We start from the raw sequence: 21,406 nt of genomic DNA on the forward strand, positions 1-21,406 counted from the left end.
CAGAACAGTCTTTTCAATAAATGGTGCCTAGAGAACTGGATATCCATATGCCAAAGAATGAAAGAAGACCCATATCTCACACCCTATACAAAAGTTAATTCAGAATGGATCAAAGAGCTAAACATTAGGTCTAAGACCATAATGTTAGAGGGAAATGTAGGGAGATATTTTATGAAACTTACAATTGGAGGCGGTTTTATGGACCTTAAACCTAAAGCAAGAGCACTGAAGAAGGAAATAAATAAATGGGAACTCCTCAAAATTAAACACTTTTGTGCATCAAAGAACTTCACCAAGAAAGTAGAAAGACAGCCTACACAGTGGGAGATAATATTTGAAAATGACATATCAGATAAAGGTCTAGTATCCAGAATTTATAAAGAGATGGTTCAACTCAACAACAACAAAAAGACAGCCAACCCAATTACAAAATGGGAAAAAGACTTGAACAGACACCTACCAGAAGAGGAAATACAAATGTCCAAAAGGCACATGAAGAGGTGCTCAATGTCCCTGGCCATTAGAGAAATGCAAATCAAAACCACAATGAGATATCATCTCACACCCACCAGAATGGCCATTATCAACAAAACAAAATGACAAGTGCTGGAGAGGATGCGGAGAAAGAGGCACACTTATCCACTGTTGGTGGGAATGTCAAAGGGTGCAACCACTGTGGAAGGCAGTTTGGCGGTTCCTCAAAAAGCTGAATATAGAATTGCCATACGACCCAGCAATACCATTGCTGGGTATCTACTCAAAGGACTTAAGGGCATAGACACAAACGGACATTTGCACACTAATGTTTATAGCAGCGTTATTTGCAATTGCAAAGGGATGGAAATAGCCAAAATGTCCATCAACAGATGAGTGGCTAAACAAACTGTGGTATATACATACGATGGAATATTATGCAGCTTTAAGACAGGATAAACTTAAGAAGCATGTAATAACATGGATGGACCTAGAGAACATTATGCTGAGTGAGTCTAGCCAAAAACTAAAGGACACATACTGTATGGTCCCATTGATGTGAACGGACATTTGAAAATAAACTTGGAATATGTCATTGGTAACAGAGTCCAGCAGGAGGTAGAAACAGGGTAAGATAATGGGTAATTGGAGCTGAAGAGATACAGACTGTTCAACAGGACTAGGTACAAAAACCCAAAAATGGACAGCAGAATAATACCTAATTGTAATGTAATCATGTTAAAACACTGAATGAAGCTGCATCTGAGCTATAGGTTTTGTTTGTTTGTTTGTTTTTATTCGTTTGTTTGTTTTGTTTTTTTGTTTTTTTTTCTTTTTTACTATTATTACTTTTATTTTTTTCTCTATATTAACATTCTATATCTTTGTCTGGTGTGTCGCTAGTCCTTCTAAACTGATGCAAATGTACTAAGAAACGATGATCATGCATCTATGTGGTGATGTTAAGAATTACTGATTGCATATGTAGAATGGTATGATTTCTAAATGTTGGATTAATTTCTTTTTTTTCCCCGTTAATTAATTAAAAAAAAAAAAAGATGAGTCTCTTTTAAGCAGCATATAGCTGGATTATATTTCTTAACCCATTCTGCCAGTCTGCATCTTTTATTTGATAAGTTTAATCCATTAACATTCAAAGTTATTATTGTAAAGGCAATTCTTGAATCCATCATCTTATCCTTTGGATTGTGTCAGATCTATATGTTCTTTTCCTTCTTTCTCTTTTTATCCTTTAAGTTACCCTTCCTGAGGTCCAATTCAATATTTTCCATCTTTTTAAACATTTGCTGTTTTGTGTGTTCAAATTCAGTTGTCCTGTCCTTTAGTTCACTTATTCTTTCTTCTTCCTCGTCATATCTGCTGTTGTGTGTCTCTGGTATATATTTTTATTTGTTCTACAGCATCTTTAATCTGTGATACCTGCTATTTTTCTATTTAATATTTCAAATCCCTCTTTATGCTCTTCTACTGTGTTCTTGATCTCCTTTATGTCATTAGTCACCCCACTGATTTTATTTAGAGTTATAGGATCATCTTTGATTAGTAGTTCCAATGTCTGTCTTCTCTGGTTCTCCAGCAGTAATTGATTTTTAGCTTCATTCCATTATAGACAGAGAAGATTCTTTATGTAATATCAATCTTTTAAAATTTATGAGTCTTTTGTGACCCAGCATGTGGAGTATCTTGAGAATGATTGATGAACACTTGAGAAGAATGTGTAACCTGTTGTTTTGGGATGCCGTGTTCTATATATGTCTGTTAGGCCTCGTTTATTTATCATGATATTCAAGTTCTCTGTTTCTTATTTATTTATTTATTTTACTTTTAGGTCCTCTGTTTCTTTATTGGTCCTCTGTCTAGATGCACTGTCTTTTGATGAGAGTGGTGTATTGAAGTCTCCAACTGTTATTGTAGAAATGTCTTTTTCTTCCTGTAGTTTTGTCCATGTTTTCCTTTTGTTAGGTGCATAAATATTTATGCTAGTTATTTCTTCTTGGTGGATTGTCCCTTATATTAATATATAGTGTACTTCTTTATGTCTCATAATAGTTTTGCAGTTAAGATCTGTTTTGTCTGGTGTTACTAGAGCTACCCCCACTCTTTTTTACTTACTGTTTGCATGGAGTATCTTTCTCCAACCCTTCATTTTCAACCTATTTGTGTCTTTGAGTTTAAAGTGAGTCTGTCATAGACAGCATAATAGATGGATCATATTTTTTTATCCATTCTGCCCATCTGTATCAGTTCATTGGGGAGTTTAATCCATTAATATTCAGTGTTATCACTTTAAAACAGTACTTCAGCCATTTTATCCTTTGGTTTTTATATCACATCTTAGTTCTGTCTCCCTTTCTACCCTTTTTGTTATACTTACTGATAATCTTCATTTCTGTACTTTCCTCCAAGTCTCTCTCTCTTGCCTTTTCCTTTCAGTCTACAGCAGTCCCTCTAGTATTTCTTTTAGGGCACATCTCTTATTGACGAACCTTCTCAGTTTCTGTTTATCTGTGAATATTTAAACTCTCCCTTATTTTTCAAGAACTGCTTTGCCAAATAAAGAATTGTTTGCTGGCAGTTTTTCTCTTTCCATGCCCTGTATATATCATACTACTGCCTTCTCACTTCCACAGTTTCTGATGCAACATTGACACATAGTCTTATTATGGTTCCCTTGTATGTGATGAATTGCTTTTCTCTTACTACTTTCAGGATTCTCTTTATCTTTGAAATTTGTTTTTCTGATCACCATTTATCTCAGGGTAGGTATATTAGGATTTAGTCTGTTTAGAATATGTTGTACTTCTTAAGACATGTATTCTTCTTTCATTAGAATTGCAAAAGTTTCAGCCATTATTTCCTCAGATATTCTTTCTCCCCCTTTTCTTTTGTCTTCTCTACTGGGACACCCATGATACACATGTTTGTGTACGCTTTGCTGTTACTCAGTTCCCTAAGACCCTGCTCAACTTTTCCATTCTCTTTTCTTTCTTTTCTGTCTATAAGATTTCACATGTCTTATTTCTTTTCTGTCTGTGAGATTTCAGATATCCTATATTCTAGTTCACTGATTCTTTCTTCTGCCTGTTCAAACCCATTGTGTATGCTTGTAGTGTATTTTTAATCTCTTCTATTGTGCCTTTTAGTCTCATAAGTTCTATTTTATTTCTTTTCGTGCTTTCAAATTCTTCTTTATGCTCAATCAGTGTCCTCTTAATATCCTTTATCTCTTGAGCCCTATTTTCCTTCATCTCTTTAAATTGATGTAAGAAATGTGTTTGAACATCTTTAATTGTTCCAATTTCTGTATCTCATCTAAAATAATTCCTTTGACTGTACACTATCTTCCTGTTTCTTAGTATAGGTTGTGATTTTTGCTGCTGTCTAGGCTTCTGATTATTTTGATGAGTTAACTCTGAAGTTCAGTTTTTCTCCCTTGCCTAGGGTTTTGTTGTTGATTGGCTTCATGCTTAGGCTCTTTTATACTTGGTCCAAAGTATTCTAGACCTTTAGAATTATCTGTGTGAATGGATAGATTTATTCATCTATTCTTCGTCTAATTCTTACTCTGGTGTGTGATACAGTTTTTAAGAATGCACTATTTGTGCAATTGTTTTTTCTCCAGGAGAAAGTTTCCTTTTCTATCTCTTCTCTGTAAATCTTGATCTGTTCTGTTTGTTTTTCTCTCTCTTGTTTTTTTTTACTCTCCTTTTGTTTCCTCTAGCTGCATATGCCTGAAGGGCAAGTTCTGGGAAGAGGGTCACCTCTGAGAGTATTTCTCCAGTGAATATGTTCCTGCCAAAACAGGTCCAGGGACCCATGAAGGGGCGCATATCAGTTCCAAAGAGCCCTGGAGAGAGGGTCAGGAAAGATGCAAAAAACTTTTTCAGTGGCTCCTGAAACTGTGCTTTCCTGGGCTGCTCAACAGATGGTGTTTTCAGCAGATTGTTCTCTGCAACACTAAAGAGGAGGCCTTGTGTCTTTAAACCTTTACTGCTTTTACCTCTGTTGAGTGCATGCTTGAAACAGTGATGTGGTGGTCCTTGTCTGGGGCAGTGGTTCTGGGACCCAGCAATCTAAGTTCACTGATCAGAAGCTGTGACCAGTACTTGGCCATACCTTTCTACCCCAGAAACTGTTCTTGCGTAGGAGATTTCCATATCCCTCTCTGTCTGCAACAGGCAGCTGGAAACCAGACTCAAAGCTGCTAACTTGATTGGGGAATGGGCACCAACTGTCCACACGAAGAGAGTTACAGTTTTTTACCTCAGTTTTTCATTGTCTTTATCCTGCTCTTCCCTATCAGATAGCTAGTTTTGGAGCAGTGATTTCTGGAGCTCCCTATTCCACCTTTTTCTAAGGAAATTTTCTCTAAAATAGTCCACTTTTATTGTCACTTTACACAGAGCCATGAGACCATGTATCAGTGATTAGCAGTCATGCAGAGTATCTTCTTGATGCTCTTAGTCTAAGATTATTTCAAACCCATCAGATTATTTGTTTTGAATTTGAATGTAAAGCCCACCAGGCAATAAGCTAATGTGATTTTAGTTCTCCATTTTATATAAATCTGAGTTGTTTACTTTTTTGTTGGTTCAATACAGGTAAAGAATGCAGTGAACAAAGTAGTAAAAAGTTGAAATTAAAATTTTGATCTTCATTTACCAAAGCTTATTTTTGCAACTGAACTTCAAAGAATAAAATCTCCCTCTGCTTTGTTTTAGGTGAACTATGGTATATCTGAAGAAAAGGATGTTAGTCCTGACTTGTCATCTGCTGATGAAATATCAGAATGTTACCGCAAACTTGATTCTTTAACTCATAAGGTGAGATTTTTTCGTAAGTTTTATAGTTTTTATATCATGTGAAATTGCTTTCTAATTTCTTGTCTTTGTAACATCATTTTTGTTTTCATACACTATCCAATTAAAAACTATATATAGTTTTTTTCTTTAGTTTCTCTAACTTGTTTTCTCCATAGTACTTTTTATTTTCCTGTAATAACATTTATCTCACTATGCTATAACTATTTCATTACCATACTATAAACTTCTTGGGGTGAGGACTATGTTTAGTCATCTCTGATTTTTCATCAACTATCACAGTGCTAGGGCACAGTGGACTTAAAACAAATGCAGCTTGTAAGCATCAGGTTACTCTTAAAAATATAAGGGATGTTTGTAGTTCAGTGTTTCATAGCTGTGCATTCCCTCATTTAGTCATTTATTCAGTCCTTTTATTTATGTGGCTGAAGCAGGGTTTATGTGAGAAAGAAGTAAAGCCAGGATTGTTAAGGAGTTTGAATGTACCCACTATGCTGTGGGAACCAACTTGTGTTGGTTGTGTGGGCAGGTGAGCTGGTGGCAGTGTGGAGGACCACCTGGCATGGAGAGAGTCATGTGAGGTACTATCATTATGGGGGTTGCAGAGGTCCAGCAATGTTTAAGGCTGGCAGAGGTTGTGAGATAATTTGGTTGTATTGTAAGAAATGTAGAAATAACTTTTTTTGGGGGGGGGGGGGTGCATGGTCCGGGAATCGAACCCGGGTCTCCTGCATGGAAGGTGGGCATTCTAACCACTAAACTACCCATGCACCCCAGAAATAACTTTTTATGGAAGTTTTTCATTCTGTTGTTTGTGACTTTGGTTCAAACATTGAAAAAAAAAAAAGATTGGTAAATGGAGTCTTGAGTCCTTGTTTAAAAAATAAAAGATTGTTTCTTAAAGATGGCTATAAACCTTATCACATGACTTCTTTTTTTTATTAATTAAAAAAATTAACTAACACAACATTTAGAAATCATTCCATTCTACATATGCAATCAGTAATTCTTAATATCATCACATAGATGTATGATCATCATTTCTTAGTACATATGCATCGATTTAGAAAAAGAAATAGCAAGACAACAGAAAAAGAAATAAAATGATAATATAGAGAAAAAATAAAAATAAAAATAAAAAATACAAAAATATATAAGAAAAAAACTATAGCTCAGATGCAGCTTCATTCAGTGTTTTAACATAATTACATTACAATTAGGTAGTATTGTGCTGTCCATTTTTTTTTTTTTTTTAGAAATCATACCATTCTACATATGCAATCAGTAATTCTTAACATCATCACATAGATGCATGATCATCGTTTCTTAGTACATTTGCATCGGTTTAGAAGAACTAGCAATATAACCGAAAAAGATATAGAATGTTAATATAGAGAAAAAAAATAAAAGTAATAATAGTAAGAACAAAACAAAACAAAACAAAAACCTATAGCTTGGCTGCAGCTTCATTCAGTGTTTTAACATGATTACTTTACAATTAGGTATTATTGTGCTGTCCATTTTTGAGTTTTTGTATCTAGTCCTATTGCACAGTCTGTATCCCATCAGCTCCAATTACCCATTATCTTACCCTGTTTCTAACTCCTGCTGAACTCTGTTACCAATGACATATTCCAAGTTTATTCTCGAGTGTTGATTCACATCATTGGGACCATACAGTATTTGTCTTTTAGTTTTTGGCTAGACTCACTCAGCATAATGTTCTCTAGGTCCATCCAATCACATGACTTCTTGAGTGTACTTCTGTCCTAAATCTGTGTGTGGTTCAGTTATTGTCATTTTTTTGTTGTTGTTTTTACTAGCATATTTTATTATTTTTAATCATAAGTATTTCTGACCCATTTGGAATTTATATAGCTATACAGTATAAGGAATATATCCAATTTTATATTTTTCCACATGACTATCTAGCTGCCCAATGACACTAATTAAAAAGGCTTCCCTTACAAAATTAAATTCTACCTGGACTGTAATTCTAAATGAGAAAGGTAAAACAATAAAACTCCTAGAAGATAACACAGGAAAATACTTCATAATTTGGAATAGGTAAAGATATTTAAAACGGAACATAGCAGTAACCACACATACACAAAAAATTTTCTCCTGATAATTTTTACTTTCTTTAGAATATTTTAAGTTTTTAAAAAATCAAGAGGTTAAAAAATTTTTTCTGACCAAAAAAATGTTCACCTTTCCTTTACTATCTGGTAATCTTGGGCCCCTCTGACTCAGTTTCTAATTTGTAAAATTAGAGCTGGTCAATGACTATTTGAAGGCCGTTGAGGATTAATTGAGAAATTTGTTCTAAAAACACCGAAGCATTATCTATTATACAGATTATGATTAACAAATCTAGTTTATCTCTAATTATGCCAAAATTTGTAAGTATAAATAAAGACGATGGGTTGAGTCTGAAAATTCTTACCTAGCTCTAGAAATTGGCACTCTCAGGTCCTGACAGACAATAACAAAGGCAGACAATCACTGTAATATTAGTTGTTACCTGGCCCTAGAAACTGGCATCCTCGAGCCCTAACAGCAGCCCACAGATTAGCAGACAATTGCTGAGGGTTCTGGTGCTGTAATATTAGTTCTGTAACAGTTCTTTCTCCAAGTGAACGGGCTGCTCTCATGGCTCTTACACGACCTTCTTCCTCCACCAGTTGACAGTTTACAAGTGTCACCAGCTTCCTTTGCATTGGACGGCTCAGTGCACTCTGGTTCAAACTAGCTACACCTTTTCCTCCACTTAGTGGTTTTAAGTAGAGTGCCAAATCCTCAGCGCATTTCTTTGCAACCTCATAGTGTTTGTTCTCACCTAGATTACTTAATTTTATTGACTGATGATCTGGTACCTGGGCTCCAACTAACTGGAGAAGTGCAAAGTTGACAGGAAGCACATCAATATCTGTGTTGATGGCAGTCTGATCAAAAGGAGAAGCTTTTCGGTGAAGTTTATTCAAGCTGGTCTTGCAAATAGTGTGTGAACAACCTAAACTGATGGGTTTGTGCACGTTCTCATCAAATTCATTATAGCAGATTGGACAGGACAGAAATTCTGTCCATTGAGCTGCCTGCACAGGCATTTTGGAAGCTGGATGCACAGTCTAGCAGATCATTATTTTTCTGTGTAGTGTTTTGTAAGCTGAGGGGGCCCGGGTGGGGTCGCTAAGGGCCGCTCCCGGGAGCCCCGCGACGGCGCGTCTCGGCGACTGAGGCGCCTCGTCTTGCCGGGGCAGAGCTCGGCGGCGGCTCTACAACCTCAAGCTCCATCGGGAGCTACAGGGACAGCCCCGTTGGCGGCGGCGGCGGCGGAGGCCGCTACCAGTTATTGTCATTTTTATTACTTGGCCTCTATGGTGGTGCTAGAGCTAATTTCAGAGGAAGTCTATTCTAATTAACATTATGTACTGAGGAGTTGTCATGTGTGGTGGTATACTCTGGAGAAGCTGTGGTTCCTGCTTTCCTGCTTGTTGGGTATAATCAGTTATTTATACCAAGTATAGAAGGCCAAGAGTAATATGCACATTCAAGAAATTCTTTACTGTGTCCTTCATCTTCTGACTTCATCCGGTTTCTCTCTTCCTTTCTTCTTTTCTTTTCTTTGTTTCTTTTTCTCTTTTATCTTTCTTGCTTTTTCTTCTCTTTGTATCTCTTTTTCTTTGTTTCTCTTTTTCTTTATTTCTCTTTTTCTTTCAAATTAGCAAAAGACAGATGTTCCTGCTCGTTGATCTTTGCCTCACTGCCTCATGATCTTGACACTTCTTGTTCCTCTTTTAACATAGCTAAAAAACGAAACAGAACTAACTGACCAGGTCAGGGCTAAATGCTGAATATGCTTTCCTCATTTGTCTTTCCCCTTGGCTTTTTGCAGAGAGAAACCAATGTTTTAGTGAGCAGGCACACTGTATTACAATGTGGTTGATAAATGCAAGCTTGTTAAAAGTAGCCAACTCCTGGGCGGGCCATGGTGGCTTAGCAGGCAAGAATGCTCGCCTGCCATGCCAGAGGACCCGGGTTCGATTCCCAGTGCCTGCTCATGTAAAAAAAAAAAAAAAAAAAAAGTAGCCAACTCCTTATCTTGATTTTGAGGAGGCTACTAGGCTAAAAATTTGACCCTTACATTAAACTATTACATTTGATGTTAACTAATAATTTGAATTTATTATGTGATTACAGATTGGTGAATGTGAAAAGAAAAAGAGGCAAGAGTATGAAAGTCAGAGCAATCCTGTTTTTAGGAGATACTTAAATAAGATTTTAATTGAAGCTGGAAAACTTGGACTTGTGAGTATTTGGTGGTGTGATGCTAATTAGTGAAGTAGGTATTTTTGTTATTAATTTCAAATCATTTAAAGTATCATTAAAAGGAACAGGGAATACCAAAAACTATCATCCCGATTTAAAGAGACAGACCTCCACTTAGGGGGTTTGGTGGAAGGCAAATACTGAAGGACCCTCCTCTTTTTCATATAGTTCATAAGGATTATTCAAATATCTGCACTGCTATACCGCTTCGTTAAGTTTGCTATTTGAACTTTATTAACCATTTGAAACTTAATAAACTCTTGACAGAGAAATGCTTCCTGAACCTTACTTCTTATTTCTACCATTTCCACACCTTAGTTGTTATATAATATCATTATATGTTGAGAAAAAGAAAAGTGTGTTTCGAATAGTTGGTTTCCCTTGCTGTTTTCGGTGGTAAGTGCTGCTTTATAGAATTGTCTATCATGTAGATATTCTTCATAATTAAATTTAAAATCTCATTTTTTAGAGTGACTGTTTTCACTTAGAGAAGTCAAAACATGAAGAAAATTTATCACTTAATAACTTATAATTTATATCATTTATGAAGCTCTTTTTGAATGCATACAGATGATTTCCCATTGTGTATGCAATCAGAGTTGGTCTGGTGAGTGGAAATGTAAAAGCTAAAATGTTCTCATATGTACATCCTTTAATTTGAGTCTTACTGTGTGCAGGGTAGAATAGGACCAGTTTTGCAGATGAGAAAACAGAACTAAAGAATAATTAAGATGGAGATGCTTGGAAATATTTAGTTCCTGATTTTTAAAAAATATTAATCAGTGACTGCTTTTTAAAGCTTACTAATTACTTGATACTACGTTATCAGTTTTTAAGTATTAACTTAATATTTACTTTTAGTATAAAAATCTGCATTTGCTCTTAAAGAAGAAATAACTTTTTTAGTCTTATTTGTGTCACCTGGTTAATGAATGTAAAATATTGTTGGAAGTGATTTTGCTAAGCTAAACTCACACCAATAATAATAGTTATAAATATTGTGCATGTTCATGGAAATCCATATTTTGCTGCTTTTATTTTTCTTGTTCATGCTACTGTAAATCTTAGGCTATCTAAAAATGTCAGCAAATGGAAAGTCATAAACGTAATAAAATAAAGATATATGTTAGTAGAATTTGCAATATTTAACATAGAGTTTTACAATTTTTCAAATGCTTTTCACATGTATCACCTTTGGCTTTCATGGTCTGTGAGATAGACCATGTGGATGAAATTGCAAACTAATTGTCTGTTAGTTTCAAATTACTTTTGTTCTTGAACTGTTTCACTTAGTAACATAATGATAAAATTCTACTTTCCTATTGCTTGTTTTTTGGTAAATTTAATTCAGCCTGATGAGAACAAAGGTGATATGCATTATGATGCCGAGATTATCCTTAAAAGACAAACCTTGTTAGAAATACAGAAGTTTCTCGATGGAGAGGAATGGAAATCAGGAGCCTTGGATGATGCACTGAGCGATATTTTAATTAATTTTAAGTTTCATGATTTTGAAATGTGGAAATGGCGATTTGAGGATTTCTTTGGAGTGGATCCATATAATGTGTTCATGGTAAGATGGGATCAGGGGTATGAATAACAATTTCCTTATACAAAATTCTTTTAAAACTCCACCATAGGGCGGGCCGCGGTGGCTCAGCGGGCAAGAGTGCTTGCCTGCCGTGCCGGAGGACCCCGGTTCGATTCCCGGCCCCAGCCCATGTAAAAAACAAACAAACAAACAAAATATAATAAAACAAGAAAATGTTTAAAAATGTTTCCCTTCCTTCCTTCCATCCTTCCTTCCTTCTCTGTCTTTCCTTCCTTTAAAAAAAAAAAAAAAAAAAAAAACTCCACCATAATTATATTAAGAACTAGTGCTAAATTGTTCATATTATGTTGGTAAAAATGCAGTAAGAGTGTATGAATGATTTAACGTATTTCAGTCCAATTCTTCTGTTTTTGCTGGTGTTTTTGGTTGGGAGGATGACTTGGTAGTGACTTGGACCTCTGCTCTTTTCTGTTTTTGAGGTACTTCTGTGTCTGCTCTGCATTGTGGCTTTAGTGGCTACTGAGCTGTGGACATATGTTCGTTGGTACGCCCAATTGAGACGTGTTTTATTCATCAGTTTTCTCATCAGTTTGGGATGGAATTGGATATATTTATATAAGGTATTAGGTGAAAAGTTTTTACATTTTAAATGTTAATTATTTATAATGAAACTATCTTCCATGCAGAGCAGTCTTGCCTCAAATGTGGATTGGGACAGTGACTGGCAGTACTTAGTGGAGAGGAAATTGGCAGCTGCTCATAGATAATTTGGAGTTACGTAGTTTTATCTTTGCTAGGAGTGATACCAAAGTATCATTATTTCTTTTAAAGTTGTTTTTTTTCCTGAATGTAAAAGTGGTAGAGAATTTAGAAAAGATAGAATGGTGAAAGAAATGAATTTTTAAAAATCATCTAATAGTTTTATCACCTAGGGATAATCACTGGCAATATTTAGAGATATCTCTAATATTTTTAAATAAATTTTAATTATTTTATAAAATTGGAATCATACCAGTGGTATAGAAATTGTGATTCCTGACAAAAGAGCATAATCTTTGAAGAAAATTTTTAGATCTTTCTAGAACAGTGAGATAAGAAGCCAAATGTTTTCAATGAATTAATTTGATTAACAAGACCATTATGATGTTTCTCTAAACTTTATGTTCTAGAATCATACAGCTTTTAGAACTAGTTATTTATGGATTAAACAGTGTTCTAGGTAGCAGGAAGGTTATTTGATTGAATGTTATTACCTCAGTGCTCCCCTGGGCCCTGATTTATAAAAATGATATACTTATATTGATCATTTGTGCTGAAAACTATCCAAAGCAAGCACCATTTTATCAGGAACTGTAAAAGGAAATGAGAAGTAGTCATTTAATATATATAGCTATATTTTGGGGCATAGTCAACTATATCTGAGTTTTTTGTTTGTTTTTTTTTAGAGCAGTGGTAGACTTACAGAAAAATTATCCACTAAGTACGGAGTTCCTGTATACTGTTCCCCACCCTCCCAGTTTTCCATACTAATATTTTGCATGCGTGTGGTCCAACCTTTGTTTCAGTTAATGAAACAGTATTATTGTAATTATATTATTAACTGTAGTTTACATTAGGGTTTGCTCTTTGTATTGTACAGTTCGATGATAGTATTTTTTGTTTTTATTTTTATTCTGTTAACATATATACAACATAAACTTTTACATTTTAACAACTTTGAAGTAATCAGTTCAGTGGTATTAATTATATTAATTATAATTGTGCTTCTATCACCACCAACCATTACCATTAAATTCCCATTTAATTTATCCATTAAATATTAACTCCCAATCCCCACCTCTGGTAACCTGTATTCTAATTTCTGACTGTGAATTTGCATATTTAAATTATTATATAAAAGTGAGATTTGCTGTGTCTGGCTTATGAGCTAATTTAAAAAACTTTTTATTGGTAAAACAACATACAAGCATAAACATTCTTAACATACAAACATTCCATACATGGTGTACAATCAGTGGCTCACAATATCATCACATAGTTGTATATTCATCACCGTGATCATTTTTTAGAACATTGCATCACCCCAGAAAAAGAAAAATGTAAAAACTCATACATACTATACCCCTTATCCCCCTCAATAGATGAACTAATTTTTAAATGATTTAAAAATGAGATTTTAAATGATTTAAAAATTTTAAATGAGATTTAAAATTGAGATATATAATCACATGCCGTATACTCATCCAAAGTACACAATCAGTGGTTCACAGTATCATCATATAGCTGTGCATTCATAATTAGAATAGAGGTTGTTCTTGTTTTTTGTTTTTTTGTTCTTTTTTTAGCATGGGCAGCCCCGGGAATCGAACCCGGGTGTCCGGCATGGCAGGCCAGAGAGCTCTGCCGCTGAACTACTGTTGCCTGCCCTACAATAGATTTTTGAACATTTTTTTCAGTGAAAAAAAAATCCCCTACCTTGTCATACCTACAAAGAAGGCAATTGTAAAAAATTCTTTATCCTTCCTTGTTCCAATAAGACAATGTATATATTTTTTCTATTAAAACCCTTTTTTTCTATTAAAACTTTTTGAATCATCTGGTTTGAATGAATAGTGAAGACACACTTTGAACTAAGGTTGTTGGATGGGATGGATGTGTAGGCGTAACCTTCATTGTTGGCAGCCTTTCATGGTTCCCTTTTGATGTTGGTCAGCTAGCTTTTGCACAGCATCAGGCTGAAGTTGCCAAGATGGAACCAGTACACAATGTGTGTGCTGAGAAGATGGACTGGAGTGGAAGTCTTTGGGGTAAGGCGTTTGTTCACTTGGCTTTGTTTTGAGTAGAATTTCTGAAAATGAAAGAACATAATAGTAATTACAAGGAAAATGCTAACATGCTTGAAGCTTTTATTATATAGTTGAGTCTTTATATCAGAGTATGCAAGAAGAGTCTTAGGTTTAAGACCAGTAGGTTTTTGTTTCATGTAAAGTCACAGGGAAGGACTAGAAATCATATACATGCCATCTGGATTATTATCTGTCTCCCTCCACTGGACCAGAAAGGATCATATTCTCACTTTTGTTCACTTAGTCCCTAGCACAGTTTTAGCACTTTGTAAGTTTTCATAAAAGTTTGTTAAATAAGTGATTGCATGTAAATATGAATTAATATCCGTCTTAGATTTACTCTATGAAATCTTTTTTTTTAATTTCAGGAATTTATTTTATCTAATATTATCATAACTGCCTATAGTTTTCTAAAACCGTTTTTTAGTTGTAAAATATAATAGATATATACAAAGAAAAGAAAGAAAAAAGCAATAATTTTCGAAGCACACGTCAATAAGCAGCTACAGAGCAGTTCCCAGAGTTTGTCATGGGCTACCATTCCCTCAACTCAGATTTTTCCTTCTAGCTGCTCTAAAATACTGGTGGCTTTATCAGAGTCATAATAATGACTTGAGAAATCTTATATTGTAGCTGTATTATCCTCTTTTTCTTTTTTTATTGCTGGGCAAAGTACTTTGCTTGTTTTTTCTTACAGATTTTTTAAACTTTCCCACTAATGTTGACTACCTTTATTATATATGTATATGTATAGCAATGGGGATAATTTAATGTGCAAAAATACTTTATAAGTGCAATTCTGTAATAGCTGGCATAGAATCTTAGCAGATTCTACAAATCACTGTGTCTGTGTCCTAAATTAATGTTTCTTAAAAATCATTATGGAAATCAAACCAGTTCAACCTTGCTTCCTGGTTTAGGAGACAGGTATCTTCTTTAACTCAGACTAGTTTCCAGATGTACATGAAATAATTTCATAACATGATTTCTAATAATATAGCAACAATATTATTATTTAATAACATAGTTTCTACTTTGTTTTATAAAATCACTAAAGAACTGATTTTTCTTTTTGGGGGTACATGATCCAGGAATCAAACCTGGGTCTCCTGCATGGAAGACAAGCATTCTACCACTGAACAATCCATGTACCCAAGAGCTGATATTTTAATGAAATTTTATCAAGATAATTGTGGATTCACTGTAAGAAATAATACAGAGAGATCCCATGTACCCATTACTCATATAACAGAACTATAATATCACAACTATTCTACCATCTTGTTTATAGATTCCCTCAGTTTTGTATTCATTTTTGTGTGTAAAGAACTGATTGTAATCATTTAACTATCTTTTAGAAATCTTTATAAAATATAGTTTTTTATCTACATAAGATGTGTTTAATTTTAATAGATTAAAAAATAAACTTTGGATTGTGGACATATGGTGAATATTTTTAAAATCAGCATTGCAGGAAGCCTATTTGTAAAACTATTTAAAATGGTGGAGTAGAGGGAATGTAGTCAAAACCAAAATATCTTCTGTAGGAATGAAGTGCACCTTTTTCTTTTTAATGCTTCAGCATTTTTTTGTTTGTTTGTTTTCTTTAAATAGAATGGTGGAGAAGTTCGTGGACCCTTCAGGATGACCCATGCCAAAAATACTTTGAGCTCTTATTGGTCAACCCTATTTGGTTGGTTCCACCAACAAAGGTATAGAAATATATTTTCTGAAAATTATTTATACAGAGTACATCAAAAATCACTGTGTACTATTTTGTATTTATCCAAAAATGTTTAATGTTTTTTTAGAGTCTTTATGCTAATAGTAAACCTTTGTTCTAGTGAGAAATACTTTCATTACAAAATGATTTTCACATTAAAACCATCATATGACAGCATTTTAATTTATGTCAAATAATTTCAGCTTCAGTGAATAGTGAATTTTGACTCATACTATGGGCTTCAATCCATTGAGAAAAAAAATTAAGCTGCTTCTGTCTTTTGTCTTAGGCATTGGCAGTTACGTTCACCAACTTTGTAACAGAGCCATTGAAGCACGTTGGAAAAGGAACTGGTGAATTTCTTAGAGAGCTTATGAAGGAGATTCCAGTGTTACTTCATGTTCCAGTGCTAATTATTATAGCATTAGCTGTCTTGGTTAGTATATAGTAGTATTGACTCTTGACAGGATTTATGGAAAAAAGGGAACTCTAAAATTTTATACTTCTTGTTGCAAATCAGGCTAAATCATACTTAATGGTAAAAGGTGGTTTTTAAGTGATACAGATTTATTTATACTTACCTATATATTCCTTTAAACAAGGAAATGGTTCTTTATTTCATAGATATCATAAGTAGTGACTTAGAATAACTTCTTTTTTTATTTTAAATTTTAAGAAAATTTCAAACTTACAGGAAACTTGGAAAAATAATAAAAAACCCATACAGAGGACTCTAATATACCCCTCACCCACGTACCTACTTCTGCAGCTTTTAACATTTTGCCATATTTGCCATTTCATTGTCATCTATCAATCTATCTGTTTTCTAAACGTCTGTGAGTAGATTGTATCCATCCTGCTCCTTGCTTCCATGTACCTTTTTTAAAACCAAGGATATTCACTTAAGTAACAACCTTACACAGTTATCAAGTTTGAGAAATTTAATGTTTAATGTTGACATAAAGCTTACATCTATATTCCAAGTTTTTCATATGTCCCAATAATGTGCTTTTGGATCCTTCTTATTAGGAATATTGCTGGATCAAGTCCAGGGTTCATTCACATTTTTTTTTTAATAGAGAAGTTGTAGGTTTACAGAAAATTCATGCAGAAAGTACAGTGTTTCCAGATATCACCATTATTAACACCTTTCATTCATGTGGTTCCTTTGTTAACATTGATGAAAGAAAATTATTATAATTGTACTATTGATTATAGTAGCAGTTTACAGTAGGGCATTCGTTATGTTGAACAGTACTGTGGGTTTTTTAAAAAAAATTTTTCTAGTAACATATAACATTTCCCCTTTTAGCCACATTCAAATGTATGATTCAGTGCTAAAAATTATGTTCATTATGTGCTCCCATCACCATCATCCATTACCAAAACTTTTCCATCACCCTAAATAGGGTCTCTGTAGCAGTAATGTGTTAACTCCCCATGCCCTATCCCTTACCCTGGCCCCTGGTAGTCTATATGGTTTCTGTGTCTATGAATTTTCTTATCCTAATAGGGTCTTATCAGTGAGTTCATACAATATTTGTTCTTTTGTTTCTGGCTTCTTTCATTCAACGTGATGTCTTCAGGGTCACATGCCATTGCATGGCAATGTATCAGAATTTCATTCCTTTTTATGGCCAAATAATAAATTGTATGTAATACCACAGTTTGTTTATTCATATGACAGTTGGTAGGCATTTGGGTTACTTCCATCTTCTGGCAACTGTGAATAATGCCTCTATGAACATTGGTTTGAAAATAACTGTTAGAGTACCTGCCTTCAGTGCTTTTGGGTATATTTAGAAGAGGGATTGCCAGATCACATGGTAATTCTGTGGTTAACTTTCTGAGAAACTGCCAAACTGTCTTCCACAGCAGATGCACCGTTTTTCGTCCCCACCAAGAATGAACAGGTTTCCTATTTCTCCACATTCTCTCCAAAATTTTTTTTCCATTGATGTGAGTAGTAGCCATTCTAGTAGGTGAGAAATGGTATCTCACTGTGGCTTTGATTTGTGTTACCCTAATAGCTAATGTTAAGCATCTTTTCATATGTATTTTGTCTGTTTTTGTATCTTCTTTGGAGAAATGTTTGTTCAAGTCTCTGCCCATTTTCTGACTGGGTTGTTTCACTTTTTGTTTGTGAGTTGTAAGACGTATCTTCTGGGTATTAAACCTTAATTGGATATGTGTTTTCCAAATATTTTACCCATTCTTCACATTATCTTTTTACTTTTATGATAAAGTCCTTTAATGCATGAAATTTATGCATTTATCTATTTTTCCTTTTGGTATAAAGTCTAAAAAGAGTTCCCTAGCACAAGGTCCTGAAAAGATGCTTTACTATGTTTTCTGCTAGGAGTTTTATGGTTGAGGTTTTTATATTTAGGTCTTTGAACCATTTTGAATTCATGTTCATAGTGTAAGATTCTTTTGCATACAGTTATCCAGATTTCCCAGCACCATTTGTTGGAGAAACTGTTCTTTTCCAATTGAGTGAAATTGGCACCCTTGCCGAAAATCAGTGGCCATAAATGTAATTAATTCTGAGTTGTTAGTGCAGTACCATTGGTCTAGATATCTGTCCTTGCCTTGTACCATGCTGTTTTTTGTGTGTTTTTATCAGAATTTATTTTATGCTCTGTTAAGATGGGTCTGTTTCAGTTTTGTTTTTTTTTTTAATTTTTTAAAATAAATTTTAAATTAAAAAAAAATGACAACAAAGAAACACAAACATTCCTAACATATAATCATTCCATTCTACTTCACAATATCATCACATAGTTGCATATTCATCATCATCATGATCATTTCTTAGAACATTTGCGTCAATTCAGAAAAAGAAATAAAAAGACAACAGAAAAAGAAATAAAACAATAACAGAAGAAAAAATATTATACATACCATACCCCTTACCCCTCCCTTTCATTGATCACTGGCATTTCAAACTAAATTTATTTTAACATTTGTTCCCCCTATTATTTATTTTTATTCCATATGTTCCACTCATCTGTTGACAGGGTAGATAAAAGGAGCATCAGACATAAGGTTTTCACAATAACACAGTCACATTGTGAAAGCTATATCATTATACAGTCATCTTCAAGAAACATGAATACTGGAACACAGCTCTACATTTTCAGGCAGTTCCCTCCATTATATCTTGAATTACATCTTGAATAACAAGGTGATATCTACTTAATGTGTAAGAATAGCCTCCAGCATAACCTTTTGACTCTGTTTGGAATCTCTTAGCCATTGACACTTTGTCTCATTTCACCCTCCCCCTTTTTGTCTCATTTCACTCTTCCCCCTTTTGATTGAGAAGGTTTTCTTAATCCCTTGGTGCTGAGTCTCAGCTCATTCTAGGATTTCTGTCCCATGTTGCCAGGAAGGTCCACACCCCTGGGAGTCATGTTCCACGTAGGCGGGAAGGGTGGTGAGTTTGCTTGTTGTGTTGGCTGGAGAGAGGCCACATCTGAGCAATGAAAGAGGCTCTCTCGGGGGTGATTCTTAGGCCTAATTTTAAGTAAGCTTGACCTGTCCTCTGTGGGGTTATGTTTCATATGAACAAACCCCAAGACTGGGGGCTCAGCCTATAGCTTTGGTTGTCCCCACTGCTTGTGAGAATATCAAGAATTTAATTTGGGGATGTTGAATTTTCCCCTGTTCTCCCATTCCCTGAAAGGGACTTTGCAAATACTTTTCCACTCACTGATCAAATCACTCTAGGATTCATTGGGGCATCACTCTGGACAAACAAACAAAATCTCATGTTCTACCCAAGGTTCCATGTATTTATGGTGTTCAACCAAGCTATCTACATAAGTTATATTAGGAACTGCACTAGTCAAAATATAAATTTTGTACCAAATAGACATTTTTTGCTTCAGTCTCACACTTAAGTTGAAATTTTAAAATACAAATTACCATCTGTTTCCAGCACCCTGCAGAAACAACATTCCTTTGTTCTTCCTCATGCAAAAACATTTTTAAAATTTGTGCATTTAGTCACTATTATACACTCTAGGAGTTCCTAGATTATACCATCTCAATCTTTATCATCTATCTTTCTTTCTGATTTCATTTATACCCTCCTCCCTCTATCATTCTCACATTCAGCTTCATTCAGTGTTTCAACATAATTGTATTAACAGTTAAGTAGTACTGTACTGTCCATTTCTGAGTTTTTGTATTCAGTCTTGTTGCACAATCTGTATCCTATCAGCTCCAATTACCCAATATCTTATCCTATTTCTATCTCCTGATGGTCTCTGTTACCAACGAAATATTCCAAGTTTATTCACTAATGTCAGTTCATATCAGTGAGACCATATAGTATTTGTCCTTTTGTTTTTGCTAATCTCACTCAGCATAATGTCCTTAAGGTCCATCCATATTGTTACATACTTTATCACTTTATTTAGTCTTACAGCTGCATAATATTCCATCATGTGTATATATCACAGTTTGTTTAGCCACTCGCCTGTTGATGGACATTTTGGCTGTTTCCATCTCTTCGCTATTGTAAATAATGCTGCTATAAACATTGGTGTGCAAATGTCCATTTGTGTCCTTACCCTCATGTCCTTTGAGTAGATATGTAGCAATGGTATTGCTGGGTCATATGGCAATTTCTATATTTAGCTTTTTGAGAAACCGCCAAACTGCCTTCCACAGTGGTTGTACCATTTGACATTGCCACCAACAGTGGATAAGTATGCCTCTTTCTCCACGTCCTCTCCAGCACTTGTCATTTTCTGTTTTATTGATTATGGCCATTCTGGTGGGTGTGAGATGATATCTCGGGGTTTTGATTTGCATTTCTCTAATGGCCAGGCAAGTTGAGCATCTCTTCATATGCCTTTTGGCCATTTGTATTTCCTCTTCTGAGAAGTATCTGTTCAAGTCTTTTTCCCATTTTGTAACTGGATTGGCTGTCTTTTTGTTGTTGAATTGAACAGTCTCTTTATAAATTCTGGATACTAGACCTTTATCTGATATGTTGTTTCCAAATATTGTCTCCCATTGTGTAGGCTGTCTTTTTACTTTCTTGATGAAGTTCTTTGATGCACAAGAGTGTTTAATTTTGAGGAGTTCCCATTTATTTCTTTCTTCAGTGCTCTTGCTTTGGGTGTAAGGTGTATAAAACCGCCTCAAGTATAAGATTTATAAGATATTTCCCTACATTTTCTTCTAACAGTTTTATGGTCTTAGATCTAATTGTTTAGGTCTTTGATCCATTTTGAGTTAACTTTTGTATAAGGTGTGAGATATGGTTCCTCTTTCATTCTTTTGCATGTGAATATCCAGTCTAGGCACCATTTATTGAAGAGACTATTCTGTCCCAGGTGAGTTGGCTTGACTGCCTTATCAAAGATCAATTGTCCTTAGATGAGAGGGTCTGTATCTGAACACTCTATTCTATTCCATTGGTCAGTATATCTATCTTTATGCCAGTATCATGCTGTTTTGACCACTGTAGCTTCATAATATGCCTTAAAGTCAGGTAGCGTGAGATCTCCGACTTCATTTTTTTTTCTCGGGATACTTTTAGCTATTTGGGGCACCCTGCCCTTCCAGACAAATTTGGTTATTGGTTTTTCTGTTTCTGAAAAGTAAGTTGTTGAGATTTTAATTG

At 34.7% G+C, this 21,406-nt stretch overlaps 1 protein-coding gene across 4 annotated transcripts in view; it reads left to right on the forward strand.

Moving 5' to 3' along the window:
• Positions 1–21,406, forward strand: part of CLCC1 (chloride channel CLIC like 1) — a 75,549-nt gene that overhangs the window by 29,596 nt on the left and 24,547 nt on the right. For 3 of the 4 annotated variants that reach the window (XM_077120035.1, XM_077120037.1, XM_077120036.1), the window contains exons 3-9: positions 5,217–5,318; positions 9,516–9,623; positions 10,996–11,217; positions 11,676–11,816; positions 13,910–14,003; positions 15,657–15,754; positions 16,055–16,201. In XM_077120035.1, the coding sequence (XP_076976150.1) occupies positions 5,217–5,318; positions 9,516–9,623; positions 10,996–11,217; positions 11,676–11,816; positions 13,910–14,003; positions 15,657–15,754; positions 16,055–16,201 (912 nt within the window). The remainder of the gene's footprint in view (positions 1–5,216; positions 5,319–9,515; positions 9,624–10,995; positions 11,218–11,675; positions 11,817–13,909; positions 14,004–15,656; positions 15,755–16,054; positions 16,202–21,406) is intronic. The other variant, XM_077120038.1, reaches the window with a different exon arrangement.

This window comes from Tamandua tetradactyla, chromosome 11 (assembly GCF_023851605.1).
Source record: "Tamandua tetradactyla isolate mTamTet1 chromosome 11, mTamTet1.pri, whole genome shotgun sequence".
NCBI classification, from domain to species: domain Eukaryota; kingdom Metazoa; phylum Chordata; class Mammalia; order Pilosa; family Myrmecophagidae; genus Tamandua; species Tamandua tetradactyla.